General features: G+C 35.4%; 1 protein-coding gene across 2 annotated transcripts in view; it reads left to right on the top strand.

The window, feature by feature from the left end:
* ARHGAP15 (Rho GTPase activating protein 15) overlaps positions 1 to 20,791 on the top strand; it is a 466,873-nt gene that overhangs the window by 365,994 nt on the left and 80,088 nt on the right. For both annotated transcript variants that reach the window (XM_087950078.1, XM_026673513.2), the window contains one exon: positions 17,293 to 17,427. In XM_087950078.1, coding sequence (XP_087806204.1) covers positions 17,293 to 17,427 — 135 coding nt within the window. The remainder of the gene's footprint in view (positions 1 to 17,292; positions 17,428 to 20,791) is intronic.

The following is a 20,791-nucleotide window of genomic DNA, read 5'->3' as shown; positions in this document are numbered from 1 at the left end:
CTTTCATGAGATAGTGGGTAATTATTATTCTATCATCTTAATTTATTGAGCAGGAATGGATTAATTAATTAATCAATTGTTATGTGAAACTTCACTTATGAGTTATAACTGAAGTACGGTACAAACCTATGACCTTCTGTTATCAGTTTCTAGTCAAAATGAAATGTTTAAGATGTTGTATATGTCCAACCAGTGGCATAAAAACTATCTTCAGGGAAGGTAGACCTTCAGGGAAATTAGCAATGCAGACCCGTCCCACAGCAGCCTTTATGGAGCAACACCAGCACACAAAGGCAACCACAATTTGTCATAATACTTATCATGTCAAAATGTACATTGTTGCACAAAGTACATGAGGGACAGAGTTTATGTGGCGACATACATTGTGGTCTTACCTCCGTCTCTACTATGGATGCCTATGTTGGTGATGGCTCATCTTTGTGGACTTTATGGTAGCAATTTTCATAACAATGTATTAGAAATGCCCTTAAAAGATATAGAAAAAGCTTTGTAATCCATATTACTACTTTTCACAGATCAGAGGAGACAAAATCTTGGTGAAACCTATGCCTCTAGGTATTTAAGCATATAAGTAGCAAGATAAGGAATTTCTGTTTTTGAATTCTTTAAATATACTTTGTTTGATGAATCCAACCCAGAAAAATGCACAAACTTTGTTCAGTCTCAAAAACCATTTTTGATACAATGATTACTAAAAAAAAAATCATACTGGATATATTATGTTATTAGAAATGGCAAAAAACTAGCAGTTCAATCATAAAAGCTTAATAGTAGAAGATTGTGATTAATCCTCAAGAGCTTACACCTGAATATTTTCTCCCTAATTCTCATGGTACAATGAAATTTATTGTACAAAAATGTTTCATAATATTGAGAGCAGAAGTATCTACGTTCCTCTCATAACACTAGGAAATGAAACAGTATTATACGCAATCTTTCGATGTGCATCATTTTAGACGGACAACATTGAGTATAGGTGTCAGATACAAATGTAAATTAATCCCACTTTCCCAAATAGTGAAAAGAGACCTTGCTTTGGGGAAAGAAGCTGCTTTTCTGAAGCTGCTAGATATGCAACTAGAAAAGGCCCTGCAAAAAATATGGATTGTACTTTGGCTGCCGTGTGGCTTCAAAATGTTATTGTGGCCCATTTAATTAATTTCCTCTCTTAACTTCTGAGTCTCATAGCTTCGCACACATCTCTCTACAATCTCATAGCATTCTTTAGATTCTTTTCCAGATAGGCAGAAATTCACTGGAAGTGCTTTCCCAAATGAGAGCAGACAAATAGCAGATTCCTACCCCCCCCACACACACACACCTTAATCTCTTCTCATTTACACCTTTCAGAATGTGGACTGTGTGCACCAAATTGCTTATCTTCAAATACTACAAAATACTCATTATGTAATTAATGTTTAGATTTCTATCTCCATCTTTCTCCAGGAGCTTAAAATAGCTTACATGGGGATTTCTTTCATTTTATCCCTTTAACAACAAACGTGTAAAATAGGTTGAATTTCGCTCTGAGATTCAGAATGTTTCCTTGTGCGGATTAAAAGGTAGTCTTCTCTATTCTGGATTGTCACCCTAGCCACTATATTTTACCGATTTGCTATTCAGATTCCAGAGCAATCAATTAATGTTGCTTCAGGTGCCCATTCCCCCCCCCTTTTTTTTTTTTTTTTTTTAAGATTGAGTTGTAGACATTCAAGAAGGAAAATATAGGCAGGCATTGTTCTGCCCATTTTGTAACAAAAACCTATCATTGTGTTTCATGAATGAACAATGCTAGCAGTGGCTGACATGCATACTGTCTGAAGGAAGACTTTTTAAATAATAATAATAATAATAATAATAATAATAATAATAATAATAATAATAATAATAATCTTCCTTATTTAAAAAAAAAGAATCCAGAAATTTAGAGCTTCGATATAACTGTGGAAATTTGAATTCATTCAAAGTTGGCATTGTTCAAGATGGAATTCTGCTCTTTCAACTAGCACTTCACAATTACCAGTGGAATGCATATCCTCTTCTCAGAAAAGACCAAGCCAAAAACAGAGTTGTGTACTTCTGCCTTTTAAAATCTCTTACTCTAACTGCCCCTTTTACAGAACAGCTGGTATACTTTTCTTTTATATTTCTTCTGTTTTGAACACATCTGAAGAAGCTCCTTATATTGTTCTCTGCATTCTCTGCTAAAATCACTTTTTTAAAAATTGGGTTTCTCTGCAAATTCCTGTATATACTTTTCCTTACTGACTTGTTCTTCCTTCAACCTGCTATATGGACCTTTTCTATTGTCAGATTTTTGATATTTGTGTGTGTGTAAAATTACACTGATTTTTTCCCCTTCAGTTGTCTGATTTTTCACATTTTGAAACTGTTGTAGTTCCACAGAAGTTTGTCTACACTCAGTTTTAGTTTCCCTCCAACATTACATTGTCACTTTTGTAGAAAATTCCCACTACTTTAACTTTTTCTACTGAATGTTCCCTGTTAGTTAAAGGTATTTAATTCTCTCATGCCTTCTTCTTACTTCTGAAGGACAGCAAAACAGTCAAGAATTTTCCGGAAGGATCTTGTTCAACAGACATTGTTTCTAGGAGATGTTAGCAAAGTTAAAATCTATCACATCTTAGTTTGCTGGTCAGTAGTGGATATGAACAATGGTGGTGTCTTAATTCTCCCCACCCCCTCACTTATTTTAATCCAAATACTCTTGATAACCAAATAAGAGACTTGGTGGTGCAGTGGTTAGAATGCAGTACTGCAGGCTACTTTGCTGACAGCCAGCCGAGAGCAGTTTGGCAGTTTGAATCTCGCCAGGCTCAACTTGACTCAGCCTTCCATCCTTCCGAGGTGGGTAAAATGAGGACCCAAATTGTTGGGAGCAATATGCTGACTGTGTAAGCCACTTAGAGAGGGCTGTAAAAGCACTATAGAGTGGTATATAAGTCTAAGTGTTATTGCTATTGCTATTCCTGCATGTCTTGAATTCTTGAGCAGGTATGATCAACTTTTTTATACTGAAGTGCCACTTCTGTGTTTCCTGTATTCTGGCATTAATATTTAAAGAATCTGGGATTTTACACAAAGTCACAACCATTCTCTTGTTTGTTTGTTTTTATCCCTCCCTGTCAATACCTGTTCTATCACCAGAACTTTTTTGGCTGTGTCACAAGCATTCTGTGTTTAATTATCTGTCTTCTGACTTTTCTCCTTTCTCCCTAGCACTCAGTCAGTTTGGCTAAGCAAGGGAAATTAAAATTCTAACTTTTTGTTTTGGGTTGAAGTCAATTCGAATAAGATATAAACCTGGAAGAAAGTTGTGTTGAATCCTGTGGAGCTTTCTTTCAGTAAATATGCAAAAGTTATCTAAACACCCTCCTCCAAAGTATGCAAGATTGCAAGCACATTTCACCTGGAATTAAAATTATTTTAATTTACATACCTATATTTCTCCTTCCAAGACAGTAGTTTCAGTGTTGGGTCCAATATTTTTTTAAGAGAATTATATGGACAACTATACCATACCATTAGTCAGTAGTTCACCCATGTTAAATGAGCAGTCTTTGTTGTTGTAGCTTTAAATGCCATTATATTTTTATTGTTAGTAGAAAAAAATTCCCCTTTCCTAAAGTGCCATTAATCAAAATCAAAGCTAAACTTAACAGTTTGTTTTCTTTTAAAATGTTAGTTGTTAACTGGGAGAAATACTCTCAGTTTTTAAATTGCTACATCTTGGCCAAATCTCAAATATTCTGTCCCTGATATGGCCTCTTGGTGGTAGATACTCTCATGGTTTCCTAAATTCATGAACATAAAATATTTTCAATTTTTATGGGCAGTAGCATTTTCAGAAAATAAATGGCTGAAATACTAAAAACTCCTTCAATCTTATAATTTAGACATGCTGCTATATATTTGTAATGACCAACAGTTGACTCATAACACTAAATGTAAATCATTATATCTCTCTTTCTTTGAGTGTTAGATCTTGGTATGTCTCTTTTAGTATCAATTATTTAAACTGGACTTCCAAAGATTTCTACATGTTCTGCTTCATTTCAGAACATGGTATTTGAAAAACATAGTTTTCACTTTGAACAACTAGCCCAAGCTATGTAGTATTTTCCACTTCATGAGACCATTACCTAGACTTGTTTTTCTATGTTCTCTTATCTTCAGTGATTACCTGAAGAACATGTTATAGAGTTGTAGGAATGTCTAGCACTAGATCTATCCCCATGACAATGCTCCAAATCCTCATAATTCTTAAGGCAACAGTTAGAGTCTTCATAAGACCAAGCAAGATCAGCAAGCTTGAGCAAGCACAGCATCATCTCAGGAGTATAACCATTCTGAAGACATTGTCAAGGGCAGATCCTTAGTCCCATTTCTCTCCCATCCTCTCCTACCACATTCCCTTACCAAATTGACATAACACTTAAGGGGCCTATTTCAGCAGTTATTTCAGATTTGTAAAGAAGAAGGGTCCCAGAAGTTGAAATGCAGCAAGGGTCAACCAAAAACAGTTAAAGTAAGGAAGAGAGTGATATTCAGTGAGCTCTTCCAAACTAAAGGACAGCAAAGCTAAGAAATTAATCTTTAGTGGCAGACTGAAATTCAGATCTCTTGGTTGTGATGAGATGTGGCCTGTCTCCAATGGTGACAGTTTGGGATTTTATGATAACCCAATTAATTCTAACTCCTTTTTGTGACACTGGTAAAATGGTAACTGATATTGTAATATCATTGAAGTCTTATTCAAGGGAGACAATCCAGGTGAGGCAATTATTCTGAAAGCCCAGTATATTTTCATTCAGTAATTATCAAGTCACATACTTCAAGCAAGGATATTTCTGTCCTTCATATTTACATTCAGCATTTGGGTATCCAAAAGCTATTGAACTCCATTAGGTTTACTGCTAAGTAGACCTGGATAGGATGCCAGCATCATTTGCCTGTTTGTTATATGCTAATGCAGCTTTCTTCAATCTGAAGCATAGTTCTAAACATCTGGAGAGCACCAGATGGGGACCAGATTGTGGCTGGAAAAGGCTAGTTAATGTTTGTTAGAATATTTTAAGAAATCTATTTAAGTTTGCAAAATATTATAAAAGAAACCCACCTTGTATTTAATGACAGATTTAGGGAAGAAACATTTATGATAATTAAGCAGGCATAAACTAAAGTCTGTACTCTGAGAATGAAGTACTTACTGTATGTAAAAAGCCCATGCACACTCATTCAATGGCATGCTGGCTGTTGAAAAAAATGGGCAGAGCCAGGACAAATCTCAGGTATAATTTAGATCATTTTATTAAATACAATTAACATAGCTGATACAAAAAGTTATGCCACCAGACAACAACTGAATGCACCAATTATCACATTAAACAAGAAGAAAACCTTCTACGCACCAATTCTACCCACGCTTTCTACAATTTTGTAAACAACAAACTAAAATACTCAAGGTCCATCCCACCCCTGAAAGGACTAATGGTAAAGACTGCAATGATGACACTATTAAAGCCAACCTCTTTAACACATTCTTTGGCTCAGTATTTGTAAACAGTCATGCCCAGTATTTCCTAGTTAAACCACAGACAACTACAATGATCTAATACATATCAATTTTACAGAAGACAATGTTGAAAAAGCACTATGCAATCTAAAACCATCTATATCTATTGGACCGGACAGAATATGTGCCTACTTCTTAAAAAAGCTATCCGCTGCCATAGCAGAACCTCTAAGCATAATCTTTGAAAAATCTTTCAGGACCAGCTCCTTGCCAAAACTATGGTCACAAGCCACAGTCATCCCCATCTTCAAAAAAGGAGACCCCAGCCTAGTTGAAAATTACAGACCAATCTTCTTATGCTGCGTCACCTGTAAAGTCATGGAATCAATTATTAACCAATCCATCCTCCTCCACTTAGAGACAAACAACCTACTCTCCAATAAACAATTTGGTTTCAGGAAAAAACTATCATGTAATCTGCAACACTTACACTGCAAAAACATATGGACTACACAACTCGATCAGGGTAAAGCAATAGACACAATCTACATAGACTTCTATAAAGCCTTAGATTCAGTGGTACACAACAAACTACTCCTAAAACTAAAATCTAACAGTATCTCTGGACAACTGTATAACTGGATAGAAGCATTCCTGTCAAACAGACAACAAATGGTCAAAATTGGGAGTGTCCTATCAAAATTGGGAGTGTCCTATCAAATTCTATATCTGTCAACAGTGGTGTCCCCCAAGGTAGTGTTCTAGGACCAACTTTCTTCATACTCTACATAAATGACCTCTGTGATCATATCAAGAGCAACTCTTCGCTGATGATGTAAAGCTATTCAACACCACAGACAATACTGCTACCCTTCAAAAAGACCTTGACTATGTATCAGAATGGTCAAACAAATGGCAACTTCAAATCTCAACAAATAAATGCTCTGTCCTACATATTGGCAAAAAAAATCAGAAAATAAAATACAGGCTGAATAGTCAAGACCTTGTTGAGGATCCAAATTCTGTCAAGGATCTTGGAGGACTCATCTCTAATGACCTAAGTGCTAGAGCCCACTGTAACTACATAGCCAAAAAGGCATTAAGAGTTGTTAACCTAATCTTACTTAGCTTTTTCTCTGGTAATATTACACTAATAACTAGAGCATACAAAACATTTGCTAGACCAATACTCGAACACAGCTCATCAATCTGGAACCCACATTACATATCTGATATTAACACAGTTGAGAAAGTCCAGAAATATTTCCCAAGAAGAGTTCTCCACTCCTCTACTCCTTATGCCACCAGACTCGAAATTCTAGACCTAGAAAATCTACAACTATGCCGCCTTCGGTCTGATCTAAGTATAGTATATAAAATCATACATTGCAATGTCCTACCTGTCAATGAATACTTCAGCTTCAACCATAACAACACAAGAGCAAACAATAGATACAAACTCAAGATTAATTGCACCGAACTTGATTGCAGGAAATACGATTTCAGCAACAGAGTGGTCAATGTCTCGAATACTCTACCTGACTCTGTGGTTTCTTCCCCAAACCCCAAAAACTTTAACCTTAGACTATCTACTATTGACCTCATCCCTTTCCTAAGAGGTCTGTGGGGGCGTGCATAAGCGCACCAACGTGCCTACCGTCCCTGTCCTATTGTTTCTTTTATTTTTTTATTTTTCTTATACAGTATGTATCCATGTATTCATAACTATGTTTTTACTTATACCTATTATCTTGTAAGCAGTTGACAAAAATAAATAAATAAATAAATAAAATAAAATAAACATGAATTAATATGACTACTCTCTTGATATTTTTGTTAATATTTTCCATCAGATTAAAAAATAGAATTTGGCAGCAGCTCTGAGAGACAACAATGGCTAAATGTGCAATATATCTATAGAGCAAAAGTCACAAGATATATTTCATGATCTGTATCAAGTTATACCTTCTCCAGTATCTACTCTATTAATTTCAGCTCTGCAAGGTAGATCAGACTAGGAAAATGTTATGCATTCTAATGCTATATTTATTAAAGGTTATAGTTACAGAACCTGGCAAATATGGATGTGCTTCTATTAATGAGAACTAGAGAGGGTCTTCTCTGAGACATTTACTGAAGTTACAGTTCTGAACTGGACTCAGATTTCTGATTGTTGTCTTGAGTTATTGTCCATCTTCTTCCTCCTGTTCCTCAGGCTTATTCCTTTTGTCCAGTATAATTAGGAATGTGCAAGTTGTTCTAGAGGGGCAGAGCTCACAATGTATTGACAAAAATGAAATATTCCATTTCTGAAGTGTGTAAACTGCCACATTCACCACCAGGATCTTATGGTTGGTTTGATGGTTACTTTTTTTTTTTTTTTTTTGCACCTTTGTGTATACTGAGATAACATATCTATACTTCAGGTGCCTTACTCAGTTTACTTTCTGTTCACAATAGAACAATATTGCATCTTCTCACTAGAGGTTATTCCATAAATGGATGTAACATTACTCAAATGCAGTTGTGCAAGTGTAATCCTATGAACACAGATTTAACAGGAACCAATTTTGTGAAATCCAGAAATGTGCCAAGTGACTTAAAGTTAAATATTGTTAAATATCCAGTTGGATATTATTGGATATATTGCTTATAGGTCCCCTCATTAATTATGCATATACTTGGATCCTGTGAAATTGATGTTCCACGTGCTAAGTATTTCAAATCACCTTGCAAAAACATCTAATAAAATAATAGGGTGAACAATAATGGAAAAGGAAAATAATCTCTTTTGTGCCTTAAATTTTACCTTAGTTTTCAGACACTGTCAAATTAAATCAAATATAATTATTCAGTAAATAAAATGAGAAGGCAAGAGATATATGTCAATGATAGACAGACAGACAGACAAGCAGACAGACAGATAGATAGAATCACCCAAACTGAATTCAGGGGGGAAAAATCAGAACGTAGTTTGGAAAAAAACGGCTTTACGATGCAACAAGCAAATGTCTGCAGGGTAGAAAAATCTCTAGTTCCATTCTCTAGTAGAATTCACTCATATTTTGGGTTTTTTGCATCAACCATTGAAGCCACTGTCTATTCATTTTAATATTCATAATTTCAATGTGATGTAGCAAGCTGTTTGACAGCATTTTTTTTTTCCTAATGACTGCAAGAAATTATGTACAGGGCTCATTATCAAGTTTTATTCTGGTTATCTCCACTGCTCATTTTATCCCTGTAATCCCTTTGTACAATTGATGTATTTTATTTTATTGCTTTACACCTATTTTTGTCCCTCAGTTAAGTTACAAAGCAACATTTTAATAGGAAACTGTAAAAAAAAACCTCTGGCCATTCAAATCTTACAAATGTGAATAGATTACTTATTTTTTGTTCTTTCTCTTTTTGCTGTTGAATCTCAATTACAATAATTTGTTTTATCCCCGGAGGAACTTTCTGCCTGGAGTAATTCCTGACCCATGGATCTCATGCAATCACTGGCTGGGATTTTGGATAAGTCTGTTAAATATTATGAAACCTGCTGTAGAATGAAAGGACTATTGACAACAGGGAAACAGAAGCTGTGTTAAAAAAAACACTGAAAAGAATAGGAACTGTATGTATGTCAGGATACTAATATTGCACTACCTTCATGCAAAGCCTATTTTAAAATTGACAAGAAGCATGGAGATATTTTTAAGTCATGGGCATCAAAATAGACAAAGAGACCCTGTTTTGTCCCAATTCCTCAATTCCTTTCTTTCAAAATATCCTTCAAATATTTAAACAAAAAAGAGTTTGGGACCCAAATCTTTCAGTTGCTTTAGCTTTGGGATTTTCATTTTTATCTGTGTTACTTTAACTGATTTTTTACATATTTATCCATCAATAAGAAATATATTAAAAACTCAACCAGTATTGCTGACCTTTGGATGCCATCTATAAAAAATACTATCCTTCAGACAGGGACTTTCAGGATTATTTATTGCATATATAATTATGTGAATTATTAAGCTTGTATGCCACTCAACTACTGCTCCCCTCTTCATGTTCTGTAATTCTTTTCGTAGATTAGAAGCAATGCATTCAACAAGTGGGAAGCAATTCTGGAATTATAATTCCATAACATGGGATGGTACCAGATTAACACATACATGTGCTTTAGTCATTTGTAGCAATTCTAAGTTTGGTGGCTTGTTGGTTGGTTGATTCTTTTATAGGTCGTCAGAGATCACATCAATACATATGCAACCAACGCTATATGTTTGGAATATTTTCTCTTGCACTAATACAGCATTTTCATCTAATTCTTATACACCAAATAACCAGTTCATCCTTCAAGCCTGTTGAGATTATTTATTTGTTTGTTTGTATTTGTAAACCACTCCAGTCAGTCAAAACTCTGAGCAATGAACGATGATGCAAGAATAAAGCCAACTATATTAGCTCTGAACCTTGTAGTCCATTCTCCTGAACATATTATGTAACAGCATTGCTAACACTGATGTTGATTTTCTTGGGTTTCTAAGGAACTGTGGATACTACTACACTCCATATATTGGATTTTTTTCCAGATTGCTGATAGCTGAGAATTTCTGGCCAACTTTTCCTTTTGAAATGGGTTACACTTTCTCTCTTTCTCTCTTATAGATATTTTTTTATTTGATTTGTCAATCGCTTACAAGATACAGGTATAAGAATAAACATAGTTTTGAATACATGAGATAGATACTTATAAGAAAAATAAAAAGAAACAATAGGACAGGGATGGTAGGCACGATTGGTGCGCTTATGCATGGCCCCTAAAATAACCAATAAAATAACCAATGAGAGATTCTATATATTCAGTGTTCCTGGTGCAAGTATGTTGAGAGGATTCTTCGACTAGGTTGAGCAATGCACAGGCATGACAGCTCCTAACTCCCTCCAGCAGACGATCAACTAGCACTCTATGAAATTTGGGTTCAGCTCCAGATATTGTATTTGTTCTTGTTCAGGCAGTTATACAATCAAAATTTTGTGCAGCTCTGACTTAATATGAAAAGACTGCAAACTGTGAACCAGCATAGTAAACCGAATGTGCCCAACTGGTTTATGTTCAATTTTTATAGTCACATCAGTGCAAGCTACTGTATCTAACATTGCAGCTGTTTATAAAAATCAGTGTATCAAAATCACTGAAGATGAGAACTATTTATATATGTGCTACGTTCTTCAAATGGTGTGCAAAGAAGGTGAAGCATGGATAACCTCATGGTAGTTTGATAATAATTACCTGTGTCATTTATTCATATTTCCATATTTCCATATATCTGTCTGCATTTAAATAATGGTGCAGTGACAATGACTCAAGTCTAATTTGGTTTGTCAGTTAAGCATGTTTCAAGAAATCTTTTGAACAAGTGTGTGTGTGTGTGTGTGTGTGTGTGTGTGTGCATGTTCTGAATTGCTTTTGGTTTCATTGGATAGAGTAAACTTGTTTATGCAGAGACAATGGCAGAGTTAATCTCCGATAGGGGTGATTCAATGCTATCAGTGGAATCCCTCCAAGACTAAGCACACCTCAATGTAATCTTATTTCCCTCTAACTCCAATTAAGATTTAAATTAGCAATACTGGGTTTTTCCAGCTTGCCCTCAGGTCCACGAACTGAAGTTTCAGAGAACTGCAATAAACAAAAGCTCTCCAACAGGCACTGAGCATGTGCTTTTTAGTTACAGTTATTCACTAATGTAGCCGAAAGCACCATGGAAATGGGTATTCTAGTAATGCATGAATGCCTACATAGGCAATGTTCTTGCTCTTGGATCTGTATTAACATCTATTTACGTCAAAATGTTGTTAAGTAGCTGCATCAATTTTCCATTCAGTAGTCACCCATTTGAAGTGATAGATGCCAACACTCCAGAGAAATTAAATACAATGTTTGCATTATTGGTAAGAAGCATCCTAGCTCATATTCTGAAACAACCTGAGCCTTGTTTCACTTTTATTGGTGACCTGGGGTGATCTTTTCTGATAGCACCATCACAGTAGGTAGACTAACTTTTTGGAAACTGATACTATGATCAAAGGGTGGAAGAGAACTCAATCAGATGTTAGCTACCATATATAATCCCAACCCTCATTTTCAGAACAGTATTTGTCAAAGTGTCCAATGGAAGATAAAATATTTACCTCCATCTCCATAATACTCTTTTGAGTCCAGAAGCAAATTAATTGGATATTGTTGCAAATCAGATATCAGACTAGCCTGACATCAGTGTATCTGACGTGTATCTGATCTGTCCCTTGTAGCCATATGGCTGTTTCATTGGAAAGGGAAAAAAGATGGAGTCTTTAAAAAGGAATTATTCATCATTACGGCTTTCTTGGTTGTCCTATGAAGGCTCTGCAAAACTACTCTTATGGGTTTAGAATTGACAAGTTACATTACATTATCATCAGCTGGTATTCAAAATCCAGTGTGCATACAAGACATTTTCTGTTGGTATATATACACTCTCCAATTGCCAAACATCCTTATTTGGATTTCATCTGATTATATGGATTGAGGCTGGCAAAATGTATATTAAGAAATCTGGGAGGAGTGTAAGGGAAAAAAAACAACCCTCCAATCTAGTTTCTCCTGGAAGATAATTTGGGTCATCCTAACCTACCAAGAGTTAGAGGCAACAGTGTGAAATCAGAGGTGGTACTCAGCCAGTTCTGACAGGTTCTGGAGAACTGGTAATGAAAATTTTGAGTAGTTTGGAGAACCGGCAAATACCATCTCTGTTTGGCCCTGCCCCCATCTATTCACTGCCTCCCAAGTCCCAGCTGATTGGAGTCCCAGCTGATTAGCTGGGTCTTCTTCTGCACAGGAGAATGGAGCTGGAAAGCAGGTTAGTGGGGTGGGGAGGGAATGGGGATTTTATAGTATCCTTCCCCTGTCATGCCCATCAAGCCACGCCCACCAAGCCATACCACGCCCACCAAGCCACACTACGCCCACCACAGAACCAGTAGTACAAAAATTTGAATACCACCACTGTGTGAAATCCATTACTGGTAGTTTTTCCCAAATCCAACATCCATGAATCCACAGCAACACACATCCGACAAAAAGGTATGCTATTAGAAGTTGTATGGAAATAGTGGTAACCATATTTTTAAAAATGACTTTGAAGGAATTTGCATTTGGAAAGCCTGAACAGAGGAGTCTAGTTACTGTACATATACATACATATATAGCATATACATACCAAAGAATAAAAGCAGGTTGATTTGCATTTTAAAAAAAGGTTTCCAATAATTTACACAAGCTTTTATGTAAATTACAGGAAGATGCATAGAAAGCTGCCGTATGTTACAAGATGTTGCAAATGTAAACAGTTACGAAAGTCTCTAGAAATAGATTTTGAGATATCTATTTTTAAAAAAAGGCAGATGGGAATATTGCCCTTCTAAAGCAGATAGAAGAATTAATGCATGTCCAGTGGGTGACTGATAAGCGAAATCAGCTAGGCATCACCTTTTGGACTGGGCTTAGGAATACCTATGTATTTAGTCAAACATAGAGATTTAATTAAGGTCTGTCTCTTCTTCCAGAAAGAACATTTGAAAAAGGATCCCTTAGGAATCAGATTAGCTAGGTGAGACAATATATAAGAATATCTCCTAGGAAACGGTCTGTGACCTTTTATCTGTGATTGCAGTTTCCAGAACCAAAATAGAGAGGACGCCCTTTCAGAATCCCATAAATCTAATACGTACACACACACACACACACACACACACACACACACACACATGCATATACACATAGACACGCACAAACACACATTGAAAAAAGAGCAGGGATGCCTCTAAAACACTATAACATGACATGAGATGGACTTTTCAACTGATGAGGGGGGATTATTTCCCAAAATATTCAGAAAATAAACCACTGTTGTTTAGTGTTGTGGTATCTTGCTTTAGTTGGGAGGTGTTTCAGCGGCAACACTTCCTCCTTTTGAAAGGAAAAAGCACCAGAGACAGACCCCCTTTCTATTAATGCTGGATAGATTTATGAACAACTTAAGATCAGCTGGATGAGAGAAAATAATATTGCTGCAAATCAGTTGATCCATTTTCCAGATCTCCACATACCTGAACTCTCCAAGAAAGAAAATTTCCATGCTCAAATCTAATTATTCCTGCTCTGCTTCAGTCTATGTTTATTTATTTTTATTCTTTGCACCTTCCCTTCTGAGTATGGGTGGGAGTGATGAGATATTCTCTCTGTCTATGTGTGATTGTGTGTGTGTGTGCATGTTCATGTCTCTCTCTTTTTCTTTACTAAGGAGAATATACAGTACTCCTTTTTTTAGCCTTGACCAAAATTCATATTCGCCATATTCACGTTCTCTCTCATTCATACTCAGAAGTCTAATAAAGCACTTTGTTTGCTCAAGAAGGGACCTTACATATTCCAACAATTTGTCTGTTCATCTTCCACTAATAGTAGGGGACGTGAACTGGCTAACTTATGACCTAGAGCACTCTTCAACTCAAACACAAAACAACGATCCAGCATTGCTCCAAGTCAGATGTACAGTAATAGCCCTCTTTCATGGGTCCACGCTGCAAATCCTGTTATTGTTTATTATCATCATAATCCTTAATTGCACAGTGCCTGAGTAGAGACAGAAATGGAGACGGTTTTGTGCTACTGAAAACCAAGAGGAATGTATCAGCATGCTTGGGGAACTTTATGACTTAGACAAGTGCATCATTCTTTTAAAAATATAAAAGGTGGCTTTCAAAGATTAAAGATTGACTGGGTGTCAAAAACTAAGGACAGTTGTATATCATGTGAGCAAACTAAAAGAAAACAAATGAGGCTTAGTTGAGTTCCTAACGGACTAGAAAGCTGCACGATGGAGCAGACTTCTTAAATGAGATGATGATTTATTGAAACATTTTCTTGCAGGTGTTGTTGCAAAGAAAAAAAAAACCTAAATATATTTGCTGGGCTATTAATACTATCTGCAGGTTCACACATGTTGTCATACAGTCTCCATAGCATACATGTGAGTTTGCATGCATGTATGCAAGCATAAATTATACAACCCCTGCAACCAATTCAAGATTGACGTCCTCTACTAAGGAGGCCACCCTTGAAGAAGTCCTATTGTAGTTTATATTCAGCTTTATTCAAATGTGGCTAATGATCAAAATTTAAGGGCTATCTTGGGTGAGGAAGAAGGGGAGTTTCAATTCCTTTTAATTTGGCAGGCTTCCTTTCTGCAAACTTTTTTTTTAAAAAATCATTTATTCCTTGAGGGTAAAATGACACCCTTTGCTTTCAAGATGATAATTCCTAACACTTTTCTTTGAAGATCTGGATAGGCTGCAAAAATCTGGGTAGATAATTCTTGATAATGTCTTCAAATCAGTGTATTCCTCTTTAAATTATTCAACCAAATGTATGGGGGTAGATGGAAGGAGTAAAAAAAAAAAGCCAAATATATATTTATATACATTTATATTTATATTTATATTTTATATATATATATTCCCTGTTCTGTTCTGTTTTTAAAGGCTTCTACTTAAAGATTGGTGCCAGAGCTATGGTGCTTATATATTTTCAAAATGTGTTTTAAGCAATAAGTTGTACAACATTTTTAGAACATGTGTTAAGCTATTTCTCTAAGAATGAAGCTCTTAACAAAACATAAGCACTCTGCATGAGATCTTAGCAGCAAAGTGCTTAAAAGATAAAGTAAGAATTGGTACCATGGGAAGAACACCAGCTGTAGTGCACACAGGTCCATTATGAGAAGGATGGTAGAGGGTAGGGAGAAAATGATTTAATCAGGAGTAAAACCAATTTTATTATAAGGGCACGCAGGGGGTGTGGCACCATAGTGAGAAGGACATTTCAAAATATCTGACAGATTTCAACAATGTGAAAACCCACCCTGTTCTTTAAAGTGACAGTAAACCCCACCAGGTCTCTCCTTCTAAAGCTATTGTGAGTAGACAACTGTGTAAAACTGGCCTGCTAAGTCACTGCCTGTCTTATTTCAATGGCATGTTAGGGAAATAAATAAATAAATAAAAGGCTAATTGTTGAAATACAATCAATCAAATTTTATCTTGAAGGATTTTTTTTTTTTTTTTGCTGATTTGCCTGCTTTGTTTTTAAGCTCACTCTTTTATTAAATTTCAAGAGCCTAATTGTTTTTGTGTGGATCGAAAATCTTTTTTTTTTTTTAAGTATACTTAAAAGAATACTTTTCAGTGAATAATTTGTAAAAAAAAAATGGTTCACCTAAAAAGATACATGGATGTTAATGCAGGGGGGGAGGATCAGATCTGTGTTAAATTTAAATTCCTTCTACAAAGAGAAGTAACTATTACGGTGAAAAATGTACATGGCTTTTAAAAAAAAATTTCCACATACAATTAATAATACTGCATTACCAACCGCTAAATAAGGCCTACTTATTTATTTATCAGAATTACTGGGATTATATTTTTATTGTTCTCCAATAGTTTTATGCTGACATATTAAGTGAATAGCTCAGTAAAAACAATGCCACTTTTAAAAAGAATTCTGTCATTTCGGGGAACAGGTGATACTATAGAAAATGTTGTTTCCTTTTAATTCAGACTGACAGGCTTTTTTACTTTTTGTGAGTTGTGTCAGGTCTGGGGTTTATTGTTGCTGTAAAATAATACCAGATGTTTCTAACAAGTATTCAAAGGAAAGCAAAGTAATAATCTCCCTATCTTTTCTATTAAAATTATTATTTTTTTTGCCTTTCTTCTCCTTTTATATTTAAATTTCCAGCTCAGTCAAGCTTCAAAAGAAAGGATTTCTGTTGTTCAGAAAATCAGTTTTGCAAGCATGTGTGGTTTGTCTTTAGCGTGTTATCATTTTTGACAGCTTTGCATAGCTTAGATAGGCCAACAGGGGTCTGTCTAATATTGTTGCTGGGCGAATCTTCCCCGAGTTTAAAAAAAAAAGAAAAAAGAAACAAACAAACAAAATATTTTTGAAGTTTGGAATTAATATCTCCCCCCCCCCTCAAATTCCTTGATGGCATTGCATTCAGAAAAAGAGAAATGAAACGAAAGGGGGGGGTGAGGGGAAAGGGTTGCCCATTATTCCCTTGTACATGGCAACAGTAACACATGTAAAGCAATAACTCATTTTGTATTCCTGTGTTTAGCATATGTCTCCTGTTGGCGCAGCAAGGCCTTTAGGCCGGTCCCTTGAGCTGGTCATCATTGGCAACTCTTAGCCCCTTGGCCTTGAAATCAAATAGCTTTGAATCATGTTGAGCCGGGATGCTAATTTTTCCTACTGATGCATTCTGGGAATAAATGTATTTGACATCCTGTGTCAATGTTCCAGTCTCTTTGTGCCTCTTCTTCTTGGAGTGGGCGGGGTGAGAGGTGGAGGGAGGGTTTGGTGGAGGGAGGTTGTTTTGTTTTTGTTTTGTTTTTTTCCGTTAGCTGCATTCCTACAGATGGTATTCCATTGAAAATGTTCTCTTCCGACGGGGAAAAAAAATAGAAAGAAAAGAGGAGAGAGAGAGAGAGAGGAAAAAAAAAACATGCACAGCACCAAACCTCTAGGTGCAGAAGGCTGTTAACGGTTGCTGATGATAGTAGGCAAACATTAACATAATAATTAGTGTCTTGTAATTGTTTCATTAAAACCAGTTGTTCCATTTCTCCTCGTGTTTTCCCAGAAGAGAAGCTGAATTTGGATGACAGCCAGTGGGAGGACATCCACGTTGTCACCGGAGCACTCAAGATGTTTTTCAGAGAACTGCCTGAGCCTCTGTTCCCATACTGCTTCTTTGAACAGTTTGTGGAGGCAATAAGTAAGTACATCACATACAGTAGGAGTTAATTAAATACCTATGCGTTTTTTCTAAAGGAAACAAAAAAAGGCCTTCGGATCAAAAGAGTTGCATCCAGAACACACATAACATACAACATACATGCATACATGTGTCTTTCTGTGTGTGCATATGTATGCGTGTGTATAAAATCCCCGACATATTTTGCTCATAATTCAGGCACTCCAAACATGACATTGTTAGGAAAGATTAATATTCGTAATTTGGAATATTATATAGTATGTGCATGGCCCCAGAGAAAACGGAAACTCTGTGTACAGTAGCAACACAGTGAAAGATTTGTCTTTTGCAGTCCCAACCATGTGTATTCATTGTGCTTATAATAGTTTATAACATCATCATCATCATCATCATCATCATCATCATCATCATCATCATCATCATCATTATAATATTTTGACAGCTTAGGTTTGCGATTCTGCAGTTGCATCCTCAACAGCAGGTTTATTAACATCAAAAGCAATAAAAGTTTCACCTGCTGATTTGTGTCAATCAAGCTGTTGTTAACATCACAGGACGAGTCATTCTCTTTTCTCCCCCATCAGTTTGGCAAAATCTATTTCAGTGTGGCATGACTTCCCTTTCAGGACAGGTGTCCTATTTCTAAAAGATCTTTAATTTTAATATCTCTGCCATAATTGTAACAATGGGAGGGGGAGAGAAATCTTATTGGGCAAAGAAACTGATTTCACTTTTGTTTTCTTTTGGAAAACCCCCAAAAAAAGAAAAGAAAAGAAAAACTTGTAAGCCTAGCAGGAGCTTAATTAAAGTCCAATAGAGAAAAATCTCCAGGAAAAACAATAAAGCACTTAGGGATCTGTTCACCGAGTGATGCGCGTGCGTAACTGCCATTACTGCTAATGAGAGTTGTTTGCGCGTGCACATCAGTCAGAAAAGATAGTACCCTTAATGTGCTGTTTAATTTGATTTTATGTTCATAAAAGTCTTTAGGTTTAACAAAAGCTCTTTACTGCCAGCATCTTGTATAACAAAACCAAATAAATCTTGCAGAATCCTTTCTTTTTTCTTTTGGCTGCTTAGAGATGCCCTGTGGTGGTTAAGTATGCAATAACCCCAATACGCTGAGGAGTGAGCCTCCTTTGGAGGCACAACTCATAGTTCCTTTCCTCTACTCTCTCCCTTTTCATCTTAAGGATGAATAGAACGCTGGAAATATTGTCTTTGGAGATTCATCTCACACATCACAATTCATGCAATTATCTCACAGGAGAACAGGGCTGAACAAATAATTGCTTTGTATGCTGGATGCAGCTTTTTGTGAGGCACCAGAATAAGGAGATCTTTGTTTGAAACTTTCTTATTCCAGCATGCAGAAGAAATCACCTGAAATGCATCAAATTGGTTCTCTTGAAGCACTGATTCTTTCCTTCTTGGCACATACCTGATGGAGGTTCCATCACATTGAAGTGTTTTCATGCCCCCTTAGCCTTTAAACTCCTGGTGGTATATAGACTCTCTCAGCATCACATTGTTTGGGAGTTCTTTCTTTATTATGATTCTCTGTGCCAGCCTATCTTTTTCGTTTCATCTTTTATTCAACCTCCCCCACCGCAAAAAAAACAAAAAACAAATTTAAACTTTAAGATGAAGCTATAATCCTACCTTTCATAACCTTCGTTCTCAAAGAACTTATCTTCTTCACCTAAATAAAAGTAAGGTGGTTTAGTTAGAGGTAGTTTTCAACTGATTGTGATGAGTAAGTTAGCACATAATACATTTGTATTTTTAATTTTTGAATGTCGGGGGAGTATTAGAGATACCTCTTCCAAGGCTTCATATTTTCATATGACAAATTGATGTCTTTTCATTCAGCTGTTTTAAATTCCTGTTAATGTTCTGAAGAAAATTGTCAAGATGAGTAGTTTTTAAAAAAAATACTTCAAAGAAAAAACATAGGGTCTGATATTTTATTGGATTTGATTTGATTCAAAAATAAAGGCAACAGAATTGGCAAATCTGTCTGTTTACAAGTGGGGAGCGATTCCTTTTGTTTTATTTCTTAGTGATAAGTTTGGATAACAAAATGGATTTTTTTTATTATAGATCAAAATGGATATCTTTTGATTAAATTATATATGTTAATATTTCTGATAGTTCTTAATAGACGTTTGCTGATAAGGACTGAATGATGATTTTTACTATTTGATTATTCATAAAGGATAAGATACAGAAAGAAGGGGAAAATGTTGGCAGAAGTATTAAGTTACTAAAATTATTTATACTTGTTTGGACAGAGGGGGGAACCATCTTTTATATATCTCCTTTTTCTTTCTTTTTTCTTTTCTGTTTTCTATCTCTGTACTTTTCTTTGTCTTTACGTTTTATTTTTTCTTTAGTTTGTATTAATCTTTTATCTTTAACTTTATAATCTTTAATAAAATTATTGCAAAAAATAAAAAGGAGAGAAGAACTGGAAAATCTGTCAATTTTCTGTTTCCAAAATATGAGTTCTTCTTGACCCATTCATGAATAAAATTTTCATTGCCAGAATAAAATAGTTATGTGAAATTTGTACACATTTGGTTTACATGTTATATCTACATTTTCCTAATATCTATATTATATTCCCAATTTATGTATTCCTTGCAATTCCTTTTGTTGAATGCAAAAAGTGATATATACTCTCCCAACTGTGTTTGTTTATTGAATCACATTGCAAAATTCAGACAGATGCTGATGTTATAAGGTTTGTGAGGTATGACTAGGATAAATTCATATTAAAAAAATAAATAAATCCAAACTTGTTCTCCATTTCTCCACTCCAGAGGAACATGCACTGTAATTTGATAGGATGAATAAAATTACCAGTTATAATCCTCAGTATATAATAAAGACAGCTGGTATAAAACAGTCTAAGAACAATCAAATAGCTCATAAAACAGTGTTAGAAGAATGGTCTACTTAGAGATAAAGTTATGTAGTATCTCTGTACAATATCAGAAATACTATAAATATTTGCACTTAAATTGGTTGTTCAAAAATTAAAGGACGTTCTTCACAGGTACCATAAAAGCTTCATTTTTCCTGCTCAAAACCAGGATTCCTCTCTTGCTGTATTTGGTTAGTTTGGTGAGGGGGCACGTTGCCTATCATTTCAGAAATGATAAAAACATGTTTTTTATATCATGTATGTCTTTAGTATTGGTTCATTAATAATCAAGGCTGCTGTTTGTGCTTATTTATTTTATGGATGTTTTTATTGTGTTTTTTTTAAATTTGTTTTATAATTTTAGAATTGTAAGCCACCCAGAGTCACTTGGTTGAGTTGGATAGCTATAGAAATCAATCAATCAAACAAACAAAC

Source organism: Notechis scutatus, chromosome 1 (genome assembly GCF_049901735.1).
Source record: "Notechis scutatus isolate UNSWTSFEM ecotype Mainland chromosome 1, rNotScu1.2, whole genome shotgun sequence".
NCBI classification, from domain to species: Eukaryota; Metazoa; Chordata; class Lepidosauria; order Squamata; family Elapidae; genus Notechis; species Notechis scutatus.
Note: the sequence above shows the minus strand (reverse complement) of the source record. Positions and strands in the feature narration are given on the sequence as shown.